This window comes from Lithobates pipiens, unplaced genomic scaffold (assembly GCF_037356315.1).
Source record: "Lithobates pipiens isolate NorthernLeopardFrog02 unplaced genomic scaffold, aLitPip1_a1.2 Scaffold_3, whole genome shotgun sequence".
In the NCBI taxonomy this organism is placed as follows: domain Eukaryota; kingdom Metazoa; phylum Chordata; class Amphibia; order Anura; family Ranidae; genus Lithobates; species Lithobates pipiens.
In genome coordinates, this window is record NW_027507790.1 from 176,111,655 (window position 1) to 176,136,052 (window position 24,398).

Genomic DNA, 24,398 nt, shown 5'->3' on the forward strand with positions numbered 1-24,398 from the left:
AAATCTTTTTTTTAATGAAGACTTCTACCTGATAGAGTAGAGGATGTCAAGTCATCTGTGCCCAATCTTGCCATGAAGAGTTAATCTAGCTCCGAGCAATACTCTTGTCTTTTTGTAGATAAAAAAACACACAAGTTTGTGTCACCACTTCCCCCACTGCTGTGACTGACATCTTATTTCTTTATCTCATGAACAAGCAGAGAAAAGAGTGTGTGTTATGATTCAAGTTTCACACCCCCCCCCCCCCCTCGTTTCTTCACCAGCTCTCCCAGGATTGGCTGCTCCACACCTTAGCATGATTGGGCATGCTAAAGTCATGTGGTGCCTTTCCTGAGTTTTAACTAGATGTTACTCTTCATGGGGCATAATCAGTGTGACTGAAGAGTAGGAGCGTGTAGAGCTGGGCGGGGAGTCTTGTGACATCACAACTCCGCCCACCGAGCTCCAGCAAAGAGACCACCCACTGATTCCAGTGTTTTGTAGGGCTCCTACTACTGAAGGGGGTGACATTTGCAAGGTAGGGATACATGCAGGAGGCTTGCATGTATAGATACATCAATATTGTGCCATTAGTTTATACTGGGTGAGTGGTGGGTTTACACCCTCTTTAAGGAAACAGAACCCTCAAATATTGTATAGTAAGATAAAAAGCACATATACAGAATAGGATGATAACTGTTCAGTATAGATGAGGTGGGCATTTTCGGAAAGCCTGTAGGATCAACGTGTTTCACCAATTATTTGGCTTCTCCAGGACCCAGACATATGAAGAGGGCCTACTATATAAAATAACATGCTGCATATTAATATAAAAATGTACAAGTATACAATAATCCACAGCAGTAAGATGTAACAGGTCTGCATGTTTACATCAGTGGTTCTATGTGACGGAATGTCCGCCCGAACTATGTCTAGGGCGGCCATAAGGGCACAGCAGGCCCAACCAACCCAAGAGAACATCTGTGTATCACCCTAGTCTGTATATGTGCTTTTTATCTAACTATACAAAATTCAGAGGGTTATGTTTCCTTAATCTGTATGGTACACAATATCACTGTTTTTAGGCCCCTTTCACACTGGGGAAGTGGGTGCATCGGCGGTAAAGCACCGCTATTTTTAGCGGCGCTTTACAGTCAATTTTGCGGTGCTATTCGGCCGCTAAGGGGTGCTTTTACCCCCGCTAGTGGCCGAGAAAGGGTTAAAACTACCGCAAAGCGCTGCTGCAGCAGCGCTATGCCGGCGGTAAAGCCGTGCTGCCCCACTGATTTCAATGGGCAGGAGCAATGAAGGAGCGGTGTATACACCGCTCCTTTACCGCTCCAAAGATGCTGCTTGCAGTAGTTTTTTTAACGTCCTGCAAGCGCACAGCTCCAGTGTGGAAGCACTCGGCTTTCACACCGGAGAGACAGGAGCGGCGTTTTACAGACGCTATTTTTAGTGCTGTAGCGCTTGTAAAGCGCCTCAGTGTGAAAGGGGTCTTATACATTTTATCACTGTATACAGTGGTGTGAAAAAGTGTTTGCCCCCTTCCTCATTTCCTGTTCCTTTGCATGTTTGTCACACTTAAGTGTTTCGGAACATCAAACCAATTTAAACAATAGTCAAGGACAACACAAGTAAACACAAAATGCAATTTGTAAATGAAGGTGTTTATTATTAAAGGTGAAAAAAAATCCAAACCATCATGGCCCTGTGTGAAAAAGTGATTGCCCCCCTTGTTAAAACATACTATAACTGTGGTTGTCCACACCTGAGTTCAATTTCTCTAGCCACACCCAGGCCTGATTATTGCCACACCTGTTCACAATCAAGGCATCACTTAAATAGGAGCTGCTTGACACAGTAAGGTCCACCAGAAGATCCTTAAAAGCTACACATCATGCCGAGACCCAAAGAAATTCAGGAACAATTGAGAAAGAAAGTAATTGAGATCTATCAGTCTGGAAAGGGTTATAAAGCCATTTCCAAAGCTTTGGGAATCCAGCGAACCACAGTGAGAGCCATTATCCACAAATGGCGAAGACATGGAACAGTGGTGAACCTTCCCAGGAGTGGCCGGCCGCCCAAAATTACCCCAAGAGCGCAGCTCATCCAAGAGGTCACAAAAGACCCCACAACAACGTCCAAGGAACTGCAGGCCTCACTTGCCTCAGTTAAGGTCAGCGTTCAAGCCTCCACCATCAGGAAAAGACTGGGCAAAAATGGCCTGCATGGCAGAGTTCCAAGGAAAAAACCACTGCTGAGCAAAAAGAACATCAAAGCTTGTCTCAATTTCTCCACAACACATCTTGATGATCCCCAAGACTTTTGGGACATCATTCTGTGGACCGATGAGACAAAAGTGGAACTCTTTGGAAGGTGTGTGTCCAAGTATATCTGGCGTAGAAGGAACACTGCATTTCATAAAAAGAACATTATACCAACAGTAAAATATGGTGGTGGTAGTGTGATGGTCTGGGGCTGTTTTGCTGCTTCAGGACCTGGAAGACTTGCCGTGATAAAAGGAACTATGAATTCTGCTGTCTACCAAGAGATCCTGAAGGAGAATGTCCGACCATCTGTTCGTGTACTCAAGCTGAAACGAACTTGGGTTCTGCAGCAGGACAATGATCCTAAACACACCAGCAAGTCCACCACCGAATGGCTGAAGAAAAACAAAATGAAGACTTTGGAGTGGCCTAGCCAAAGTCCTGACCTGAATCCTATTGAGATGTTGTGGTATGACCTTAAAAAGGCCGTTCATGCTCGAAAACCCTCTAATGTAACTGAATTAGGACAATTCTGCAAAGATGAGTGGGCCAAAATTCCTCCAGGACGCTGTAAAAGCCTCATTGCACGTTATCGCAAACGCTTGGTTGCAGTTGTTGCTGCTAAGGGTGGCCCAACCAGTTATTAGGTTTAGGGGGCAATCACTTTTTCACACAGGGCCATGATGGTTTGGATTTTTTTTCACCTTTAATAATAAACACCTTCATTTACAAATTGCATTTTGTGTTTACTTGTGTTGTCCTTGACTATTGTTTAAATTGGTTTGATGTTCCGAAACACTTAAGTGTGACAAACATGCAAAGGAACAGGAAATGAGGAAGGGGGCAAACACTTTTTCACACCACTGTAAATAAAGAATCGGTTTTATTTAAATTTTTGGTGTCTCTGATGTTGTGCAGCTATAGTCCACATTTATAGGCAACAGCAGTTTTCTCTCCAGTTTGCATCTACCTCTTTTTCTAATAATCCCAAATGTTTTCAGATATACATAAGGGACTTGGAAAACCATGGTAGAAGGTTACCTGCATGCATCTTAGGTGACAGAGGATACCTTAGACCAAGTGTTTCTTCTGTGAAGGAGTCCACATAATCTTCCAACATTTGCAAAGCAAAATCTTCACGTTGAAATCTCTTCCTAACAAACATGGTGTCAAGTACCGGAAGTGTGTAACTTTGGGTTAGATACATTTGACATATACTTCCTGAAAGAAAAAACATAGACATTACTGCATGATAGTGCTTCTGGTACAGTATTCTACCAGCAAGCCAAGTAAGGAAACTCATTCCTACTACTACTACTACTACTACAATACCTGTAAGGGCCGATTTACACTAGGAGGTTCAGTAAACGTTCTGTGCGCGTTTCCTGCACTGCGCATGAACACGCTGCCCTTACCAGACATGCGTGGGTGCCATTATTTAGTAATTGCAGCCCAAATGCATCTTGCAGCCACCAAACCACAAAGTACTGCTGCAGGATGATCCAAAAAAGTATCGCTTGCACTACTTTTTCCGTGTTCCAGTAAGTTTGTCAGCCCATTGAAATAAATAAGCTGTCAAAGCCAAAACACGTGGGACCACATGGGAAAATGTGCGTTCGAACGTGTGCATTACAGTGTGAACCAGCCTGGAAACAGGATAAAGGAATACATATAAAATATAGCAGTAAGTTTGAAACAGCTATGGTGGGGGAGGAGTTGGGAACTCAGGTATATAGATCACTAAAACAGCCTATTCCACAGTACAAGCATTCAGTTGACTCTTTAAATTGTCTTTATGACTTTACAACAAAGATAATTATTGTAAACTGAATTAGGAAGAAATGGAAAGAAGACCCGTATTTCCTAAATGTCTCAAACATCACCATACACCACACTGTCTCTGTTGAACCCTCAATGGAATGAACCACACAAAATACACTGCAGGATACCAAGGGGACTAATTAAAAAAAAAATACTATGTGAATGTTTCACCCTTTCGCTCAGCTGTCAAGAATAATCCTTTATTTTGCCAGGCCTTGATGGTGCGTTTGTGGCACAATGGGACTACTCTGGAGGCCATCCCCACCCTTGGTTCTGCCATTTGTTGGGGAGGCAAACCCTGGGGAATCTCGGTTAGACCCTATACACTGAGCAGCATATAACAAAAAAAGGGGGTGGGATACTATAATTGTAATTATAGTTCACACTTAGTGTCCAAACACCTAATAAGATGTACTGCCTTGTAACTAAACATATGTAGAGAAAAAGGAAGGGTGGTCACCATATGGTGGAAACAGAGCGTCCCCTGTGGATAACCAGCAGTTAATACGACAGAAAACTGGACTTGCTGGCTTGTTGTAAAAATACTTTATTAAATTGATGGTAGTATGATTTGGGTGGCAAAAATATGAATGCAATCTATACACTGGGGGAAGAACCTCTGGGGGAATCTAGGATGGAAAAGGACCTGGGGGTCCTAGTAGATGATAGGCTCAGCAATGGCATGCAATGCCAAGCTGCTGCTAACAAAGCAAACAGAATATTGGCATGCATTAAAAAAGGGGATTAATTAAAGAGATAAAATTATAATTCTCCCGCTCTACAAGACTCTGGTCCAGCCACACCTAGAGTAGTCCTCAGGAAAGATGTACTGGAAATGGAGTGAGTACAAAGAAGGGCATCAAAGCTAATAAAGGGTCTGGAGGATATTAGTTATAAGGAAAGGTTTCGAGCACTGAACTTATTCTCTCTGGAGAAGAGACGACTGAGGGGGCATATGATTTCAATTTAAAAATACCATATTGGGGACCCCAAAATAGGGATAAAACTTTTTTGCGGAAGGGAGTTTTTTCAATTATTTTTATTCAATTATTATACATATAAAAACATTCCATTTCAATTCAATACCACATAGATATATATAAGCATATACAAAAAATGTATAATAAAGAAAACATAAAACACAATCGACACAAACATGGACCTATCTCATAATATACTCCACCATGCTAGAAATATTCTATCATGTTAAAGGTATTCCATCATCCCCCGTCGTCTATTCCCCCCCCCCCAAAGAAAATGAAAAAAAACTCAACCAGACCCCCTAATGCCATTGCCTATAATGTTTTAATTCTCACAGTTCCACTTCCTTCTTCCATAAAATAAACTGAGTTTTCCAAACCCTTTTTTATTAATTGATAAAGAGGAGAAATACTTGATTTTTGCTTCCATCGAGAATTTCTCCAATAATTTGTACCTAGTTATTGTGTACCAACAGTGCCCTGCCCAAATCCCCTAACAATAACATATACTGTAATTCTCTTAGTGACCTTCCTTCTTATATAAGTAAAACTTATCCCATCCCTGTTTAACAAGACTCGCGGCCACTCATTAAAATTAGAAGAAAAGAGGTTTAATCTTAAACTACGTAGAGGGTTCTTTACTGTAAGAGCGGCAAGGATGTGGAATTCCCTTCCACAGGAGGTGTTCTCAGCGAGGGGCATCGATAGTTTCAAGAAACTATTAGATAAGCACCTGAACGACCACAACATACAGGGATATACAATGTAATACTGACATAATCACACACATAGGTTGGACGGATTGGAAGGATTTGTGTCTTTTTTCGACCTCACCTACTATATAACTATGTAACTATGATAAACATCAAAAAAAAAAAAAAAAAAAAACATACAGTGCTGACAATTGCCCTTCACCACTGTAAAAACATTGTCACACTATAGTCACCCGGTCCGAATGTCCATGCAGATGCACACATCTAGTGCGGTACCCTGCAATCGTGTACAATGCCGAGTGTGCAACTTTCATGTACCTCATGGCTACCTAAATACCCCCTAAGTTGAGAGTCTCTGGGTGGAAATATATTGCCAATGATTCTGAGAAAAGTGCTGCTCCAATATGACTTTAAGATCAAAATGCAGACATCAAATATCAATCAGCAAAAAATATGAAAAATCCTGGCTCAGGTAATAGTTCCATGCGCAATAGCTAAGGAGTCTGCACAGTCTACACAGCAATATACAAAAAATAAAAAACGCAGAGGTGATCAAATACCACCAAAAGAAAGCGCTATTTGTGGGAAAAAAAAAGGGAAGTCAAGTTTGTATGGATACAGCATCGCACGACCGCGTAATTGTCAGTTAAAGCAACGCAGTGGCGTATCTCTAAAAATGGCCTGATCATTAAGGGGGCAAATCCTTCCGGGGCTGAAGTGGTTAGGCACGATTTATTAAGTGAACTTATTCACAGAATACAAAGGCTTTTGTGAATGAACAGCAGAGGGGAGGGGTTCGCAGAGATGCTGTGTGTGAGAACATGGTGTCTCTCCTGTCAGAACCCCTATTGTGATAACTGCACTCCTGAAGCTCCATAAAACTGTCAGATGTTAATTAAGAGATAAGTCCAGGAAGTGGCTTGCACCTCCTCATTGAATTTAACGCATTGTATGCCAGCACATCCCTAAAGTTCAGCTTTAAATGGGAAAAAGACCTGGGGGTCTTATTCTCCCAAGCACAGAGAACTGACATATTATATTTTACTCATACTTCTTCTATAGCCAGTAAGTATCAAGAACCAGGCTATACGATCTTGACCAAGTGGTACAGTATAAAGTGGCAGTAGTCTTAGAAAACATATTTCCCAAGACCTCTTCTATGCGCTGGTGGTATGGATGTGCAAAATGAGAGGCCTTTGGACAAGGATGAGGGTGATTATTACACAATTGACTGATCTTGACCTGGTTGACAAACTGGCAGCTTATCAACTTCATCACTCCTCTCTGTATAAATTGGTACAAAAATTCAGAGAAGAACCAGAACAAGAACAATTTGCCAGCCATCTGGATGCATGTTTCTGAATGCAGCCAGTGCGCAATCAGGGACACGCACCAGCACGGCTGCCAAATTAGGACCAATGGCTGTGTCTGTGCAGCTACTGCATCTAAACAGACATAACTGGGACTGCCTGCATGCAGATGCATGAAACAGCTGTGTATCCCCCTGCAGACTTATGCCACGTCATGAAAAAACCCACCAATGCAGCGGGGAATAGCGACAAACTTTGGCCTTATCAGCAGCATATGAATCTGCTGCTGAAGTCCCAGCCCCAACTAGATGCTCAAGTCACCATATATATATATCTATAGTTATACATTCTGGCTTTTATTGCTGGAACAGGGGTATTAGACACAATATATAGGATACAATATGGTGTACTTCCTTTAGCCCTGAGTGAGCCCCCTTTTCAGGGAGAGGAGAGGGGGTTGACAGGAAGGTTTTTGACCCTGGGGCTGCGATGCATGCCAGTCTTTCCCCTTGCCCGCCTTCCCCTTTAAATAGGCTTGGGGTGGGGCCTTGCCTCCTATGCACCAGCATCATGGTTTGAAGCCCCACTCAGCACGTCAGTTGCAGAGTAGTTTTTGCTATTCTGGGGATGCCACCATTCCACACAAAGGAGATAAGTAGGCTGTCTAGTTTTTGGAAAAATGTGTGGGATGTGAACCGGGATTCGTCTGAAAAGGTAGGTAAACAAATTTGGGTAGCACTGACATTTTAACAAGATATCGTACATCGTTGAATCAGGAGGGAAATCACCGGATTTAAATTAAGAGGGAAAAATGGTGAACTATCTCTATGTATAACAACACCCAAGTATTTGAACCATGAGACCCATTGCAATGGAGTATCTATTGACAGCATGGCATCCGGGAAGTGTAGTGCAAAGAGGACAGACTTTGCCCAATTAACACATATGCCTAAGTACCTACCAAAGGTGTTAATAAGTGAGAGGGCCTCCCTCGGTGAGGTTGTAGTATTGCTAGGGTACAGAAGGGTATCTAGTTAGCACACTTTAGTTCACTGCAGCAATCACACACCATATATCACTTTCATTTAGTCACTGGTATAGGTGTACCTTATCAACAATTCACTAATTTCACATGGTCTCATTTACATATCCTTGCAGAGCAGTGTGAGTTGTCAAGCACACACAAGATTCACATAATTGTGATATGGTCGCCTGGTCTTCATCTGGCTGCTGTCCCCGGTTTTGGATGGGATCCTCACAATCATCATCTCTGTCCCCTGCCTTCCCTTTGATATAGGTTGGGTGTCGCTAATGGAACATTTTGTAAGTTATTGACCCCCTCTTTTTCTGAGAGATGGTTCTCCTTTTAAAGGGTATCCTATATTTATAGATATGTTATTGATTTCATTTCGGAGCATTTTACTCCTGATGAGTGGCGTGAGCCATGAAACGTTCGTCGAGTACAGTTTGAACTGATGCTCAGACAAGTTTGGCTCACTAAGATGCTTATGTTTACTATTAACGAATGAATGATCTAAGAAATTGTACTGCTAATCATGTTTTATTTTACTTTGTATAATAATTGTATGTGTATACAAGTGAACTGTTATTTACAGTATATCATGTCTTTTACCCTTCACTCCTGCAGTTTCCTAATCCTCTGTGCCCCTGTGTATATGCTTTATTAAAAAAAATGGTGTCTATATCTTATATTAGAGCACTGCTCGATGCTCACGTGACCGGCCGCCTTTCAACTCCTGATATCAGCAGGGGATTCTTGGCCCCTCCTGCTGCAGCTGTCAGATCAAGAGAGGAGAGAGGCAGCCGGTCACATGAGCACTGAGGGGCACTCTGAAATCAGGTATAGATGGCATTTTTTAAATAAAACACACACAGGGGCATACAGGATTAAGAGACAGAGAGGATTATATAAAAAGGATATAGTGACTTAACAACCACTTTAACCACTTCCACCCGGCCACTGCATATGTATGGCTGGGTGGGCACTCTGTAAACAGAGAGCCAGTTGCTAGTCGATCAGCTCTCCTCTCCTCATACATTAGTTGTCGGGGAGGAGAGGAGAGCAGATCGCTGCAGTCGGCTGGTGATCAATGTGCATGAGCTGTTTTTTACAGCGTTTTACACACTGATCACCAGCGTAGTAACACACAATGTCCCAAAACACGTGTCCCCAAAACACATGTCTCCAAAATACATGTCCCCACATAGTAAAAACACCTGTCCCCCACATATATCCCAGTAAATGTCCCAATGATTATCTGCACACATGTCCGTGATCACCTACGCACATCTGTACATGATCATTTGCGTACATTTGTCCGTGATCACACAAACCAATTATTATACACCTAACAGGATTTTTTTTACCTAAGACATGTAGCAGAATACATTTTGGCTTAAATTTATGACATTTATGGTAAATAGAATAAAGAAAATATTGTTTTTTTTCCAAATTTCTTCTCTTTTTTCACTTGAAGCACAAAAAATAAAAACAGATTCGTGAATAAATACCACCAAAAGAAAGCTCTATTTGTGCGAACAAAATGATCAAAAATTAATTAGGGTACAGCGTAGCATGACCACGCAATTGTCATTGGAAATGCGAGAGTGCTGAAAGCTGAAAATTGGCCCGGGCTAGAAGGGGACGAAAGTACCCAGTATTGATGTGGTTAAGTCACTATTTACCCATGAAGCATGCCCAGGTTCAGGCATCCTAGGAGCTCTAGATCAGCCAAGAACAGTCAGCAGTATTTTTTGTAAATTGTATCTGCAGTATTTATTGTAAATTGTATCTGCAGTATTTATTGCTTAATAACCTTATCATGCATCCTTTTCTCCACTCTACTTGAACCTTTGTTCTCTGTTGCTGGGCACTGCCATCTTGGCTATTATGTCACAATGACCCCAGATTCCCCTTTACCTCTTCTTCTATAGCCAAACAGGAAGTGAATAGAAATACTTGCAAATTAAGGGAATTCCTTGGAGACCCCCAGGTCACCAGAACTAGTGTCCCCATTGGAAGATTTCTCCTCTATTTCTTTATTACCTTTCTGGGGACAACCCAAAGTGTGGGATTTTCTTTTACTTTGACTTTCAATGATAATGGTATTGACTAATAGGGATAATATCAGGTGCACAGACAGCAATAAAAACTGACTGACGTTCTAATCCCCCTGCACTCTGCCCAAAAATACTTTATGTTATCATTCACATGAAGCTGGATATCAGTTGAGTTTATGGTCTCTACACTGTCATTAACACTCAAGACATTTTGCTTACAGGTGTAGAAAGAAAACTGGTGACATAAAGGTTAAGGGGGGGGGGGGGGGCAGCTGCAGTCTCATGTGGGAACTACAAGGCTCCAGCATTCTTAGAATGGTCAGATTTCTGTGAGATAGGTGGTACAAATAACCCAGCATACACTATATACATAGTAGTGCAGAGACCTCTGCACAAGTGGCCATTTTGAAGAATAAAGAAATATGCATAGGAAACATTTTAAACAGTGGTGATAGGCTCTCTTTAATTAAAATAGTATAAACAGGCACCTTGTGTTTAACACTGTTAAAGCCCAACTCTAGACACAACAAAAAAAAAAACCTTTCAGTGTGGATTGCCCTGCACTGCAAGGGTTAAATGCTTGTTGAGATATGAGGTTCTAGGGAAAAGACAATTCTTACATCCCCGAAATGTTGGGTTTTTCACCATGCTTTGGCTCAGCTATCCTTTTCATTACTCTATTCTGGGTACTGAATTCTTATTTGAACATCAGCTGCTAGAGGGTTTAAGTGGTGCTCACTATACCTGTATACATGTGTGTATTTATGTTGGTTTGTATTAACAGTGGAGCGATTACCTATGTTGTGTTATGCTTGATGTGATATAACATATTTGGAAGCTTATACCTACTGTATTCCTATGTACTGTATATGCCTAATACAACTTTTTTGCTAAAGCATTTTTGACATGTGGTGTGCTTAAGCTATATATTTAAACCCCTTTAACAATGAGGCGCCTGAAAAGCTTCTAAAAACCTATTTTCATTAAAATCAATGAATGCTTTCACACTGGGGCAGTGCGCTGGCAGGGTGGTGAAAAAACACCCCTCTCTATTGAAATTAATGGAAAGCGCTTCAAAAGTGCCTGAAAAGCTCTTCAAAAGTGCTCAGTGTTTTACAAGCACCTCAGTGTGAAAGGGACCTTAAAGTTAAATGCTTGTTAATACCTGATTCCCCACTCCAGCAGGCTCCAAGGCTTTGTGTCTGTCCCTGAAGCTCCAGTACAGAGCAGGGCTATTAACCCTGTAGTGTACATTTTTTAAGTCAGGAGTGCGACTGTGACATGGGTAAGCAGCTTACAGAGGAGGATACGGTGGTCCAGTTGCATGGATTGAGGGACCCGGCTGGAGCTATGAGTCAGGTAAGTAATACATCCTCTTCTGAACCCTATAGATTTATTTATCCTTTAATTCTTGCGGTGCAGAGGGTCAGGGCCCACTGCAAGAGTATTTTTTAAAGCGGAGGTCCACCCTAAAATGGACCTCCGCTCATCGGAATCCCCCCCCCTCCGGCGCCACAATTGGCACCTTTCAGGGGGGAGGGGGGTGCAGTTACCTGGATAATCCAGGTAACTGCACCCACTTCCGGGATAGCTGTCTTCGGAAAGGGGCGTAGATTACGCCCCTTTCCGCAACTGCCCGCCCCTTTGCGCAAGTGCCCCGCTGCCTGCTGGGAAACACACAGTTCCCAGAGGCAGCGGGGACCGTCCGGATTGCGCCACGCGGCTCGCGCATGCGCAGTAGGGAACCGGGAAATGAAGCCGAAAGGCTCCATTTCCTGATTCCCATACCCAAGATGGCGGCGGCAGGACCCGACAGACGACCTAGCGATCGGCTTCGGGTGCCGACATTGCGGGCGCGCTGGACAGGTAAGTGTCACTATTTTAAAAGTCAGCAGCTGCAGTATTTGTAGCTGCTGGCTTTTAAAAAAAAAAAAAAACGCGGAGTCCCGGTGGACTCCCGCTTTAAGATTGAAGTTGAGCATTAAATTGTTATATTGCGTTTGCATCTTCACATTTGTGACATGTTTACTTTAAAGTGGAACTCCAAGATAATATTAAAACACAGATGAATGCAGCTCTATATAAATCGTTAAACATATTTTTAAAGGAGAAGTACAACCAAATCCTGTTTGGCTGTACCTCTCCTGTAGATCACAGGAGGGCAGTTCGTTCTGCACTCCTGTGACCCATTTTCAACAGACAGCAGGCTAAAGTGCGCTGTCGGCCGATGTCACAGAGCTGTTTCAGGCTCGGGAAAGATCGTGATGATGAAGTCGGGATCCCCCCACCCACATGCCTGGACCGACACCCGGCTCAGCTTCTCAGCAAGCTGCTGAGAGCCTGAGCTGCCCGCTCCCACCCCCTCCACAGCCCAGCACTCCAATAAGAGAAGGGGGGCAGTCACCAGCTCTCTGCTCATGGAGCTCTGAGAGCGTGCGATCGGCGGTGTTTGACTGCTCGAGTCTCAGTGTTAGAACCAGGGGGACAAATGCAGCATCGGAATGATGCTGCATCCACATAGGTAAGTATGATTCAGAAAAAACAAACGCCATACTTCTCTTTTAAATTCAAGTAGTGTAAGTACCTAGCCTCTTACAATCCCTGTACAGCAGAGCTCAGAATGGGAGAGGAAGATGCAGCACAAGGAGGCAATTAGTTGTGCTGTAGCAGTCATGTGACAACAAGGGACATGCATCAGTCTGCTTCTACCTTGTCTGTTCAATCACAGGGTAGGGTCAGGGACAAAACTTTGTTGCACAGAAAACTTTTGGGAACCCTGCCCTGCCAGACAGTACTGTGCTCTGTTGCAGTGCTGTGTAAATCTTAGAACTGGAAACTGGATAGATGAAAATAGAAATCCTTTGGCAGATAAAATAGCACCCTAAAGCTCGCCACACATTACAATCTCACTGTACAATCTCACAACTGTGTAGTGCAAGGGTCCATTTGACTGCATACAAATTGATTGAACAATGAAAGGGGTTCTAAAGGCAGAAGGTGTTTTACCGTAATACTTTCACTGTGTTAAGGTAAAAACCTTCTGTGTGCAGCTCCCCCGCCTCTCCTTATACTTACCTGAGCATGATCTAGATTCAGCGATGTGCTCGAGAGCAACGTCCCTGTCTGTTCACTCCCTTCTCTACGGGCAGATTGATAGTAGCCGGAGCCATCGGTCCCCATTGGTCCTGTCAATCAAATCATGTGACGAGGGAGTGAGGGGCAGGCTTAGCTACACTGTCTGTGCCCATGGACACAGGCAGCGCAACTCAGGATGAAGCCCACAAGTGTGCCACAATAGGAAGCAGCTTCCTATGGTGGCATACTGAGAAGAGGAGGAGACAGGAGTACTGTTGGGGGACCCCAGAAGAGGAGGATCGGGGCTGCTCTGTACAAAATCATTGCATAGAGCAGGTAAGTATAACATGCTTATTATTTTAAAAAAATTTACCCTTTACAATCACTTTAATTAAAACTGTACAGTTAGAATATAATATGTGTAGCGTCGGCTCCTGAAGAGCACACACTATGCATTTTTCAAAGGTAAGGTTACACCTGAACTGCAGTTTGGTTTGGGTACAATTGTCTAAATTTGGACTTCAGCATCAGTCTGACTGGACTATGAGATGTTCAGCCTGACCGCAGGGGTCACTGTCTCTTCTGGCAGGTATGGAACTATGGTCTGGTTGGGAGCTTAAGTTACTCTTTCTCGGAGCCTGCCCAGGGGGAGTAGCGCTCTTGCTGTGCGTACGTGACGTCCGTATTTAAGATGCAGACATCACGTGGTTCAAGGTTCCGGTCCAGAAGGATGTACTGACTTCATGGTCCTGGTCCTCCTGACCAGCCCCCAGGAAGGCTATGTCCTGGGGTGCGGATCCACCCAATCTTGTTGTCTCGGGGTTGGCTAGCCTGAGGCAAGGAAACTAAAGGAGAATTCTGAGGTGTTTGGGTGCCGTCTCTGGTTTGGGAGGGACCCAGTGACTTAAAGCATTCCAGGGGAGGACTCTTTAGAAGAAGGCCACGTACGGGTTGGTTTCTTAGCCTAGAAGGGCTGAAGTACCCAAGAGAATCCGATCTCGTGGATATCGCCAAGCTGGCTGAAAGATGCAGGTATCAGACGAGTGTTTTGCAAGTTTAGTTTCCTACGTGTTCTACAACAACGTCTGTGGCAGAGACTTAATCTTGTATGTTCTACAACCACGTCTGTGGCAGAGACTTGTTCCTGAGTAAGCACCTTGTTGGCTGCTAGACCTTGTGAGAGAGGGACTGTCCAACTTGAGTGAACATCCAGTTGCGAATGGCTATTCTCTGGATGCAATCAAAGTAAGCAAGTTCTTCAATATTGACTTTGACTCTAAGAGCACCTGAACTTCCTTTCCAACCCTCTGATCCCACTTTAAGAGACTGTTCATTGTCTAAGTTTTTGCAAATAAAATCCATTTAAATGGATCTGTTGTCAGTCTCTCGAGTTACTGGGCCATCTACCACGGGACACCCCTAGATGTGAAGTGAGAAGAAAAAGAAGGTAACGGTAAGCCCAATCTAACCAGCAGCTTCTTTGGGGGTTAGTGCTACATGTGGAGGCTCGCAGTCTGAGATTTACCATTACCCCTTGCAAAGAACTGTACACGTGGTAAAATATAGGACAGAGTGTTGTGTTTTTGAACTGTGCCATCAGCGCCATCTTTACTCAGACTTTCACTGAGGTGCGTAAGCGTGGGAGGAGCCCTTGCCAAAAAGCCAGTGAAGTTACGCAGCCGAAGCAATCAGTGGGCAGATTGATAGTAGCCGGAGCCATCGGTCCCCATTGGTGCTCTCAATCAAATCATGTGACGAGGGAGTGAGGGGCATGGCTTAGCTACACTGTCTGTGCCTATGGGCACAGGCAGCGCAACTCAGGATCGAGCCCACAAGTGTGCCATTATTGAGCTTATGATCTACTAAAACCCAGAGATCCTTCTCTACTACGGATTCCCCCAGTTGTACTCCCCCTAGCATGTATGATGCATGCATATTCTTAGCTCCCAAGTGCATAACTTTATATTTCTCAACATTAAACCTCATCTGCAATAGTTAAAGAGATGCGAATAAGAGTAGGAAAAAAACGATATGCAGAAAGAAAAAGGAAAAGAAACGGAAAGAGAATCACGAACGGTGACCCAAGAAAAGGCAGGTGCTGGGCGTAGGGTGAATGATAGGTGTGAAAGTGAGTTTGGTAGGGCTGGTGGAGTATGATTTTTTGGGAAGAAAGTGGTAGGTATGAGTTTAACCACTTAAGCCCTGGACCATTTTTCTGGCCAAAGAACAGAGCACTTTTTGCGATTGGGCATTGCGTTACTTTAACTGACAATTGTGCGGTGATGCGGCGTGGCTCCCAAACAAAATAAATAAAGTAATTTTAAAATAACTTTTGCTGAAGAACGCATAAAATAAGTGACCTGCAGGCTTGACAGAATAAAATCCAATGGCTTCTCCTTCTCTCCATAGAATCTTAGCATAATCAGAGCTGCTGTGACAGAGAAAGGGGACCTCGTCTCGCTCCATCTCTTTCTTTCTATAAATAATTCGGTTCAGCACATAAAGAACTACTCTTTCTCCAAGGGTCCGGACCTGCAAATGAAAGAGACGAAAATTATGAATTTCATTTGAATATTATACTTTTATACCTGCTAGTATTTAACATGGAATCAATCCAAAACTGCTATATCTGCTTTTTTTTTTTAGTGCTGCATTGTCTTTGAATAAATAATTCAGTGGTTTACTTGTTACTTAAAAATGTTAGAGTTAAAATGCAAGCAAGCAAAATGAATCAGGGAAATTACTCTACTAAAGGAGACACCACTGGCAGAACCTTTTCACATACAGAATTATTTACCTGGCGCCAACCTGGAAGCATACATGTGGTAGTATGTGGCCATGGATTGGCCCCATAAAAGGAAAATTACGATATTTTATACAATTTTCTGTTGTCTGCACACAGACACAAAAAATAAAAACCTTGCAGGATCACTTTTTCAAAACAGAGCACTGTACCTTGGAAAAAGGATCCTGCAAGGTCCCAAATAATTAGCCTGTGATGCCCGTTGCTTTACGCGAATAAAGCCTGGTACACGCGGTCGAATATTAGCCCAGTTTTGCCTGGTTCAACAGAAATCGGCCGACATTTGGCCTGTGTGTACACCAGTTCAGCTGACTTTTGTCGAATGGGCATGCCAAAAGAATAATAGGTTACATGGATATTTTCACTACTGTACAAGTACTATTCAATGCTTTACCTGCTGCAGGCCATCCCGGGATGATTTGGAAGTCCTCACTGTATCATCAACTGTCCACCACTGATGACCAAGATACAGAGCCACAGCTATGGAAGAATAGTAACACTTATACCCAGAAATTCTAAACTGGAAAAGTTGTGCATATTACAACTGCACACATTTAGCTATAAATAGACAGCCTGCCAACCCACCTGTACATACGGTAACTCCAAAAGTACAATTTAAAAACAGTTCTTAGGTTTCAATAAATAGCAAACCCTTGTTTCACATTGCTCAGTATAATAACAAGGATAGCCCCCCCACTTCTTTGAGTTCAACAAAATCCATAAACTATAATTACATATACTCTGAGGATTAGGTCCAATCACAGGGATTATAGAGAACCATACATTTAAATTATGGGGTCACAATGACCATCTCACTTACAGTAGCACTGCTTGCAGAATCTAAAATTACAGACCTGGGTCTTATTAAAAGTTTGACACCTTTATTATGCTATTTGAAGGAGCCAAAATAAAGGATTAACTTACAAGTAAAAAAAAATTAAATCTAAGATAAATCCAATACAGAACAAACTATTTAAATTCTTCAGAAGCAATAAGCTTTGCAAACTGATAGCCAAACTTGTATATAATATGTTACACAATAATTATACAATATACTAGTGTAGTGGCCTTCTTTAGTCAGGCTGCTAGACTAAATGTAGTTTTTGGCTTGACGGTAGTGAGTGGAACAGTGATCTATTGGTTTTGTCTGTTCGGGGTTTCCTGAGATGGGTGTTTGATTCATCTCACCTGCTTCTGGAAGAAATTTCCAGTATATACGCTGGGAAAGTCAAATGGCCAGCATGAATATTTATCATGCTGTCACATTATGGATGGATAAGGGAGATTTAGATCTATGTGATTTAGCCCTGGAGAGGCTAACAAGCGCTGTCTGACCAAGCTTAGGTGTGAGGTTACACATACTGAGGTGAGGACATACCCACCATGGGAGGAGCACGAGTGGGGTGGCACAGCGTTTTTCTAAAGCACAAATGGAGGAATTGGATCAAGGAGCACTTTTTTGGATTGTGATTCATTGATGGGTTCAGGAATATCTAAACTGCACAACAAAGGACTTTATTCAAGCACTAATTGCATGCTATTGTGTTTATTAGTTGGATATTGTCATGATATCACTATAGTTGGCCTTTATTGATTTTGTTTATAGTTAATATTTAGTAACACTTATGGTTTGAGTGGCAAGCACAGCGCAACACTTATATTGATTTGTTTTGAACACTTACACATGTATACGGGATTGTGAATAGTGTCAGCAGCGTGTTTCCAAGCAATTCTGTGAACATAAAGGGTAGCTTGCAAGGTTTTAATTTCATTAATATTTATCATGCTTCAACCAATCTCTGGAAGGGGGCATTCAGAAGGTTGGCTGGGAAGGTGTTTATAAATGTTTGGGAGGCCTTGTGAGAGTGTTATTTCCTCCTAAAGAAGTTGTAAAGGCAGAAGTATATTTTTTATCTTAATGCGTTCTATGCATTAAGATAAAAAGCCTTCTGTGTGCAGCAGCTGTTCCAGCACCCCCTAATACTTACCTGAGCCACCTCTCTGTCCAGCAATGCCCACGAATATCTCGGCCGTCCATGACTCTCCCTCCTGATTGGCTGAGACACAGCAGCGGCGCCACTGGCTCCCACTGCTGTCAAAGTCAGTCAGCCAATCAGGGAATAGAGGAGGCAGTGCCGGGTTGGGGCTCTGTGTCTGAATGAATACATGGAGCTGTGACTGGGCTCAGGTGCCCCCATAGCAAGCTGCTTGCTGGGAAGGCACCGAACAGGAGGGAAGGGCCAGGATCACAGAAGAGGGACCCAAGAAGAGGAGGATCCGGGCTGCTCTGTGCAAATCAACTGCAACAGAGCAGGTAAGTATAACATGTTTGTTATTTTTATTGAAAAAAAAAAAAGAGAGACTTTACAATCACTTTAAGTGAGGGTTCCAGTTCTTCTAGGACTGTTGGCCTAGGAGAGAGCTACGGAGACAAGAGATTACAAACTGGGCCTCAGTAGGAGCTGAGCTGAGGGTCCAGAGAAGATTGCTAAAGGATTATTATTGGTGGGAGGGCACTGTGTTGAAGTCTTGGTCTGTAGAAGGATCTTTTATCTCCCTGACTGAGGATCTACCTGTGGATGCTGATTGGCAGAATGCTCCTGGGGCATTGAGAGCAAAGACCTTTCAGTGTACTCTTGGGTGTGCAAGTGCTAGAAGGGAGCCAAGTGCAGATGAGGCTATATGGACTGGGGCTGCTCTTATAGAGTTCTAGATATACTGGTTGTTCCCTGTTATCCCTGGGAAAGGCTGCTTAGAGAAGATTCGGGAGATTTGTTTGTTGATGGATACTCTGTACTGGTAAGGGAGACCAGCAGCCCCTCCAGGGGTAAGCACTACACTAGAGGCCTTACTATTTGCCCTAGTGTATAGTGTATATCATACCTGTCAGAGCATCTTCAGGTGCAAACAGAGCCAGTACTTTTTGTGCCTGATCTCCTCCATAGAGAGGTACATACCCTACTGTAGAGAGACTGATTAGCACCTGAAAAGGAAACAGAAAGTATTTAAAATATGAACAAGAGAAGAATACAGTCTGGTTTCTGTAATTGGACAAGGCTTTGAGACTTATAGGTAGGAACATGTTTTAAAAGCTGAACTTAGAGCACATAAAATTTCATTAAAATATATTTATCAATATACACAAAGGGTATAAGTCCACTTGGTGTGCACCAAATGCAATTGCAAACCTGAATAACCTATAAGTAGCTATGGCATCATCACTGTGATGTACATGTGCAGAGAACAGAGCTCAAATCACATTTAAATTGACTATTGGTTGCAAATGCAGACACCCGGATATTAAAAAAGAAATTAAGAAAAAAAAGCCAACCTTTTTTTAAAAAAACAGCGTGGGGTCCCCCCCAAAATCCACATCAAACCCTTGTCCGAGCATGCAGCCTGGCAGGTCAGGAAAGAGGGGGGCACTCCTGAACTATACCAAGCCACTTGCCCTCAACATGGGGGGGGGTGCTTTGGGGCAGGGGGGTCTTTTCCCCACAACCCTGGGCTGTGGTTGAGGGAGGCTTATCAGAATCTGGAAGCCCACTTTAAGAAGGAAGCCCCAGATCTCGACCCCCCCCCCCATGTGAATGAGTATGGAGTACATAGTACCCCTACCCATTCATCAAAAAAGTATCAAAAAGTAATAAAAACACAGAAACAGTTTTTGACAATTCCTTTATTTAAAAATAAAAAAAAGTGTCCCCCGATGAAAATCCATCAATCATGCTGCCCAACGCACCCAAAAATAAAAATAAACGCTCCGCACTCATTGACGGCCGACCGTCGAATGCCTCCTCCACAGTTCTTATATAGGTAAGGGCGGGGGCCACCTGTTAACGTATCCTGGTGGCACTGCCCCCTTGTGAGGTCACTTCATGGGATTGACAGGTGAAGACTCTACTTCCCAGCCCCGCTCCTTAACAACCAGCTTTTACTGCACGCTGACTGGGCAAAGCTCTGCCCTATCAGGGTGCAGAATGCACTGTGAAACACGCAGTGCATTGGAGGGCATTCAGCAGGGCGAATTCTTCCCACTGACCATCACACTAATGTATCATGAGTTGTAGCTACAGTAATTATTAGCAGGAGGTCCCTGAGCCTGGGAAGTTATTTCAAGGGTTCCTCTGTGTTGAAAAGGTTGAGAAAGACTGCTTAAAAATGTAAGTAAAAGCAATACTTTCTTTTTCATTTTGGATAGAGTAATGGAGGCTTAGAACCCCAGGAAGTGAGAGGAAATCCCTGAAAATAAAGGCAATCTCTTGGGGTCCCCCAGGTCACCAGAAATAGCATCCCCATTGAAAGATTTCCCTTCTATTACTGTTCTGGGGACAACCCAAAATTTGGAATTTTCTTTTACTTTCACTTTCAATGATATTAGTAAACAGGACAAATAGAGAGGGTGAATCGCCCTAATGGGGACACAGACAGCAATAAAAACCTAATAGGTGTTCTACCTCTCCAACCTATCCAATACTAAAAAAAAGTTTTTACTTTAGTTATACTCTAATTAAATACAAAATATATTTATAAATGTCAAATATTTCATAAAAATAGAGTAAACAAATCACACACATATATAAATACCCTTCGTTCACCAAAAAAAAGACAACATTGTAGAAGAACGGTATTGATATAATATATGTGTGTGATTTTTGATACTATTTTCATTCAATATTTGACATTCATAAAGATAATTTGTATTTACTTGATTGAACTTAGTTGTTTTTGATACACCACACGTGTCCTATAAAAGCAGTCTTCCTTTGACTGGTATTCTAGTCAACATTTTTCTTTTGTACCACTTGCCGAACCCGCTATATCCTAATTATGGCTACAGCTTGGACAACTAGTTCTGGGAGGCTGTCATATGATGGCCTCCTGTGATCACACCTGCTGTGGGGCAGGGGCGGAGCGCTCTGTGATCACAATGTCTGGGGACACAGCTGATCACAGATTGAGGTAAAGAGCCGAACGTGTCCAAACACAGCTGATCACGGACAGGGCTGGTGCTACCACTAGGCAATCTAGGCAGTTGCCTAGGACGCACTGCTGCCTAGGGGCGCACGGCTGCTGGTTTTCCTCCACGTCTGCATGCTCTGCAGGCTGCAGCATGTAACTAACTCAGTCTGACTGGTAGTGTAATTAGAGGTGCAGTGCAAAATTGAAGCCAGCGTTAGAGGAAGCAGAGCCAATGCTTCCTGTATAGCCGCGCATTCTTTCACATGGGCAGGGAAAAGGAGGTGGAGTAGGGGTGGAGCGAATGGGGGTGCCAAAATCAGGTTTCGCCTAGGGTGTCAAGCACCAGCCCTGATCACAGATATAAACAGAAGCCAGTTATCTACACTCCTATCCTCATGCTGACAGCATGAGGATCAGAGAAGAGAGCCAATAACTGGCTTCTCTAAAAGGGACATGTACAGTTCTGTACACTGATAATCAGGGCACTGATTATCAGTGTCCTGATTATCTGTGCAGTCCAAATGGTGCCTACCAGTGCTGTCAATCTGTACCTACCAGTGCTGCCATTCTGTGCCCATATGTGCCCACAGTGCTTCCAATCAGTGCCCATCAGTGCCATCTCATCTGTATCACCTATCAGTCCTACCTACCACTGCCCATCAGTGCCACCTACCAGTTCCCATCAGTGTCATTAAAGTTTCAGCATTTACTGCACAAGGTTAAAAACACTTACAAGGAGGGCATTACCAGATGTGATCAGGGCAGGATGTGTCTCTTCTGAGCTCCAGCTTTCCTACTGAATATAACCCCGTTGGAGCCCTTCAAACCGACCCTATCCCAGATCACTAGACCGGTGCAGTAAGCCAAGACCACAGAGAACCGTAAAATGCCATCCTTGACCTCTAAAAAGCACAAGAAGAGCCACCGCCATGGGATCAGAGGCCTCTCCGTTCTCGGCATGGTGGGGACGATGGCCCCGCCCTCGCCATCTTGGTTCCTGTTTCGTCCTCACAGCACGCCAGGCAGCAGAGAGCAAAGATGGAACAGGTGACAGGCAAAGCACATGAGCACCAAAGCTACCCCTGCCGCCATCCTCTAAGTCGGAGATGGATACTGCAGCAAAAACAAAGCCGATCCTGGAAGCAATCGAGGTGTCCAAAGCTGAGCTCATGGGCCGTATTGATTACTTGACGTCTGAGTGTAATCACATCAGACATGACCTGGACAAGATCAGAGGCTGGCTCACCACAGCTGAGGACCGCATCTCTGAGGTGGAGGATGCCTCACATTCCCAGGGCTTCCAGCTGTCTGAATTTAGGGATATGGTAAGATCGCTTAAACAATGACTGATGACGCCGAAGATAGGGAGAGGAGAAATAATATGAGGGTGGTGGGATTGCCTGATAATGCATTTGCCAGTAGAAGGAGCTGTAAACTCTGAGCGCTTAGCCTGTATCTCTGCCATTGCAATTCCAATCCCTGTCTCTTCTGGTGACGTCACTTCTGCCCGCATGGTCCACGCTATAAGTGTATTTAACCTTGTGCAATAAATGCTGAAACTTTAACACTACATTCAGGTGGCGCCTCCTCACCTTTCCCTTTTCTGCACACCCACATAGATTATCAAATGTGTCTGTATAAATGTCAATGGTCCCAAAAAAGTGTCAAAAGTGTCCGATCAATGTCGCAGTTTCCGATAAAAATCGCTGATCACCACCATTAGTAGTAAAAAAAAACAAAAAAACACACATATATATATATATATATATATATATATATATATATATATATATATATATATATATAAAATAAAATGCCATACATCTATCCCCTATTTTGTAGATGCTATAATTTTTGTGCAAACCAATCAATATACGCTTACTGCAATTTTTTACCAAAAATTTGCAGTGGAATACATATCGGCCTAAAGTGAGGAAGGAATTAGTTTTTTTAGACCTTTTTTGGGGATATTTATTATAGCAAAAAGTAAAAAATATTGCTTTTTTTCCAAAATTGTCTGTCTTTTTTGTTTGCAAAAAATAAAAACCGCAGAGATGATAAAATGCCAGCAAAAGTTAACTCACGACCGCGCAATTGTTAGTTAAAGCCATGCAGTGCCGAATCGTAAAAAATGCTCTGGTCATTAAGGGTGTAAAATCTTTCGGGGCTGAAGTGGTTAAGTATGCTCATGTGAATAAGGCATTGAGGTCAATAAAACTGCTATCCAAAGAAATTTTACCTCACGTCCATCTCGCAGACTGAAGTACTCCGGGATATCAGGATCGGCACACCTTAGATATGACAAATAATCTTCTGACAAATTCTCCAGTTCATCATGGTTGTAGTTATCCAAGATATCAACAGGGAAGGCCATGCCTTAAACAGAAGAAAAAAACAGATAATTAAACTTGAATTTGGTTCCACGATATCTTCCATGTCATTCAGCAAGAAAGCGTAGACTCTTGGAGCTTTCCATTACCCCACAATCTCTATGCACACTGAAAATCGTACTAGTACTTAAAGCGCAACTATGCTGCATCTGATCATCACAAACCAAAAAAATGAGGTTCCGCTTTAAGGTCCAACTGAACTTTCAGCTTCAAATATCAACTAAATACATTCCAAGTGTATCAAAATAAAGGGTGTGCAAAGTAGGGCTGCAACTAACGATTATATTCATAATCAATTAGTTGGCCAATTATTGCTTTGATTAATTGATTAATCGGGTAAAAACCTTAAAAAAAAGTGTGGTGTATAATTTAGTTAATATGTAAAGTTTAAAAAAATGCAATTTATTCGTAAATATCTCTATGCATACTGTATATACTATTAGAGGAGAGATATACTGTATATACTATTAGAGGAGAGATATACTGTATATACGATTAGAAGAGATATACTGTGTATACTATTAGAGGAGAGATATACTGTATATACTATTAGAAGAGATATACTGTGTATACTATTAGAGATATACTATTAGAGGAGAGATATACTGTATATACTATTAGAGGAGATATACTGTATATATTATTAGAGGAAAGATATACTGTATATACTATTAGAGGAGATATACTATATAAACTATTAGAGGAGAGATATACTGTATATGCAATTAGAGGAGATATACTATATATACTATTAGAGGAGAGATATACTGTATATATTATTAGAGGAGAGATATACCATTAAAAGGTGAATCTGGTAAATATCATCATACTCAGAGATCCAATTTTTTTCTTTCAAAAACAATGTCTTCCTTCAAAAAAAAAAAACTATATAATTTTAAGAATGTTTGTTCGATTTTCTAATTGTTAGTGGGGTCAAATCGACGTTCATTTTCAACCACAGTGAGGGGAAAATTTGTAAATAATAGGAAACCTCTTGGTCAAAGGAATTTTCGG

The 24,398-nt window shown here is 42.5% G+C and overlaps 1 protein-coding gene across 1 annotated transcript in view; it reads right to left on the reverse strand.

Moving 5' to 3' along the window:
- Positions 1–24,398, reverse strand: part of FAM169A (family with sequence similarity 169 member A) — a 127,106-nt gene that overhangs the window by 44,408 nt on the left and 58,300 nt on the right. Inside the window, exons 2-6 of the mRNA XM_077462534.1 lie at positions 23,234–23,370; positions 18,916–19,015; positions 16,427–16,512; positions 15,590–15,761; positions 3,291–3,470 (exon numbers count right to left, since the gene is read on the reverse strand). Of these exons, the coding sequence (XP_077318660.1) occupies positions 3,291–3,470; positions 15,590–15,761; positions 16,427–16,512; positions 18,916–19,015; positions 23,234–23,368 (673 nt within the window). The 5' untranslated portion in view covers positions 23,369–23,370. The remainder of the gene's footprint in view (positions 1–3,290; positions 3,471–15,589; positions 15,762–16,426; positions 16,513–18,915; positions 19,016–23,233; positions 23,371–24,398) is intronic.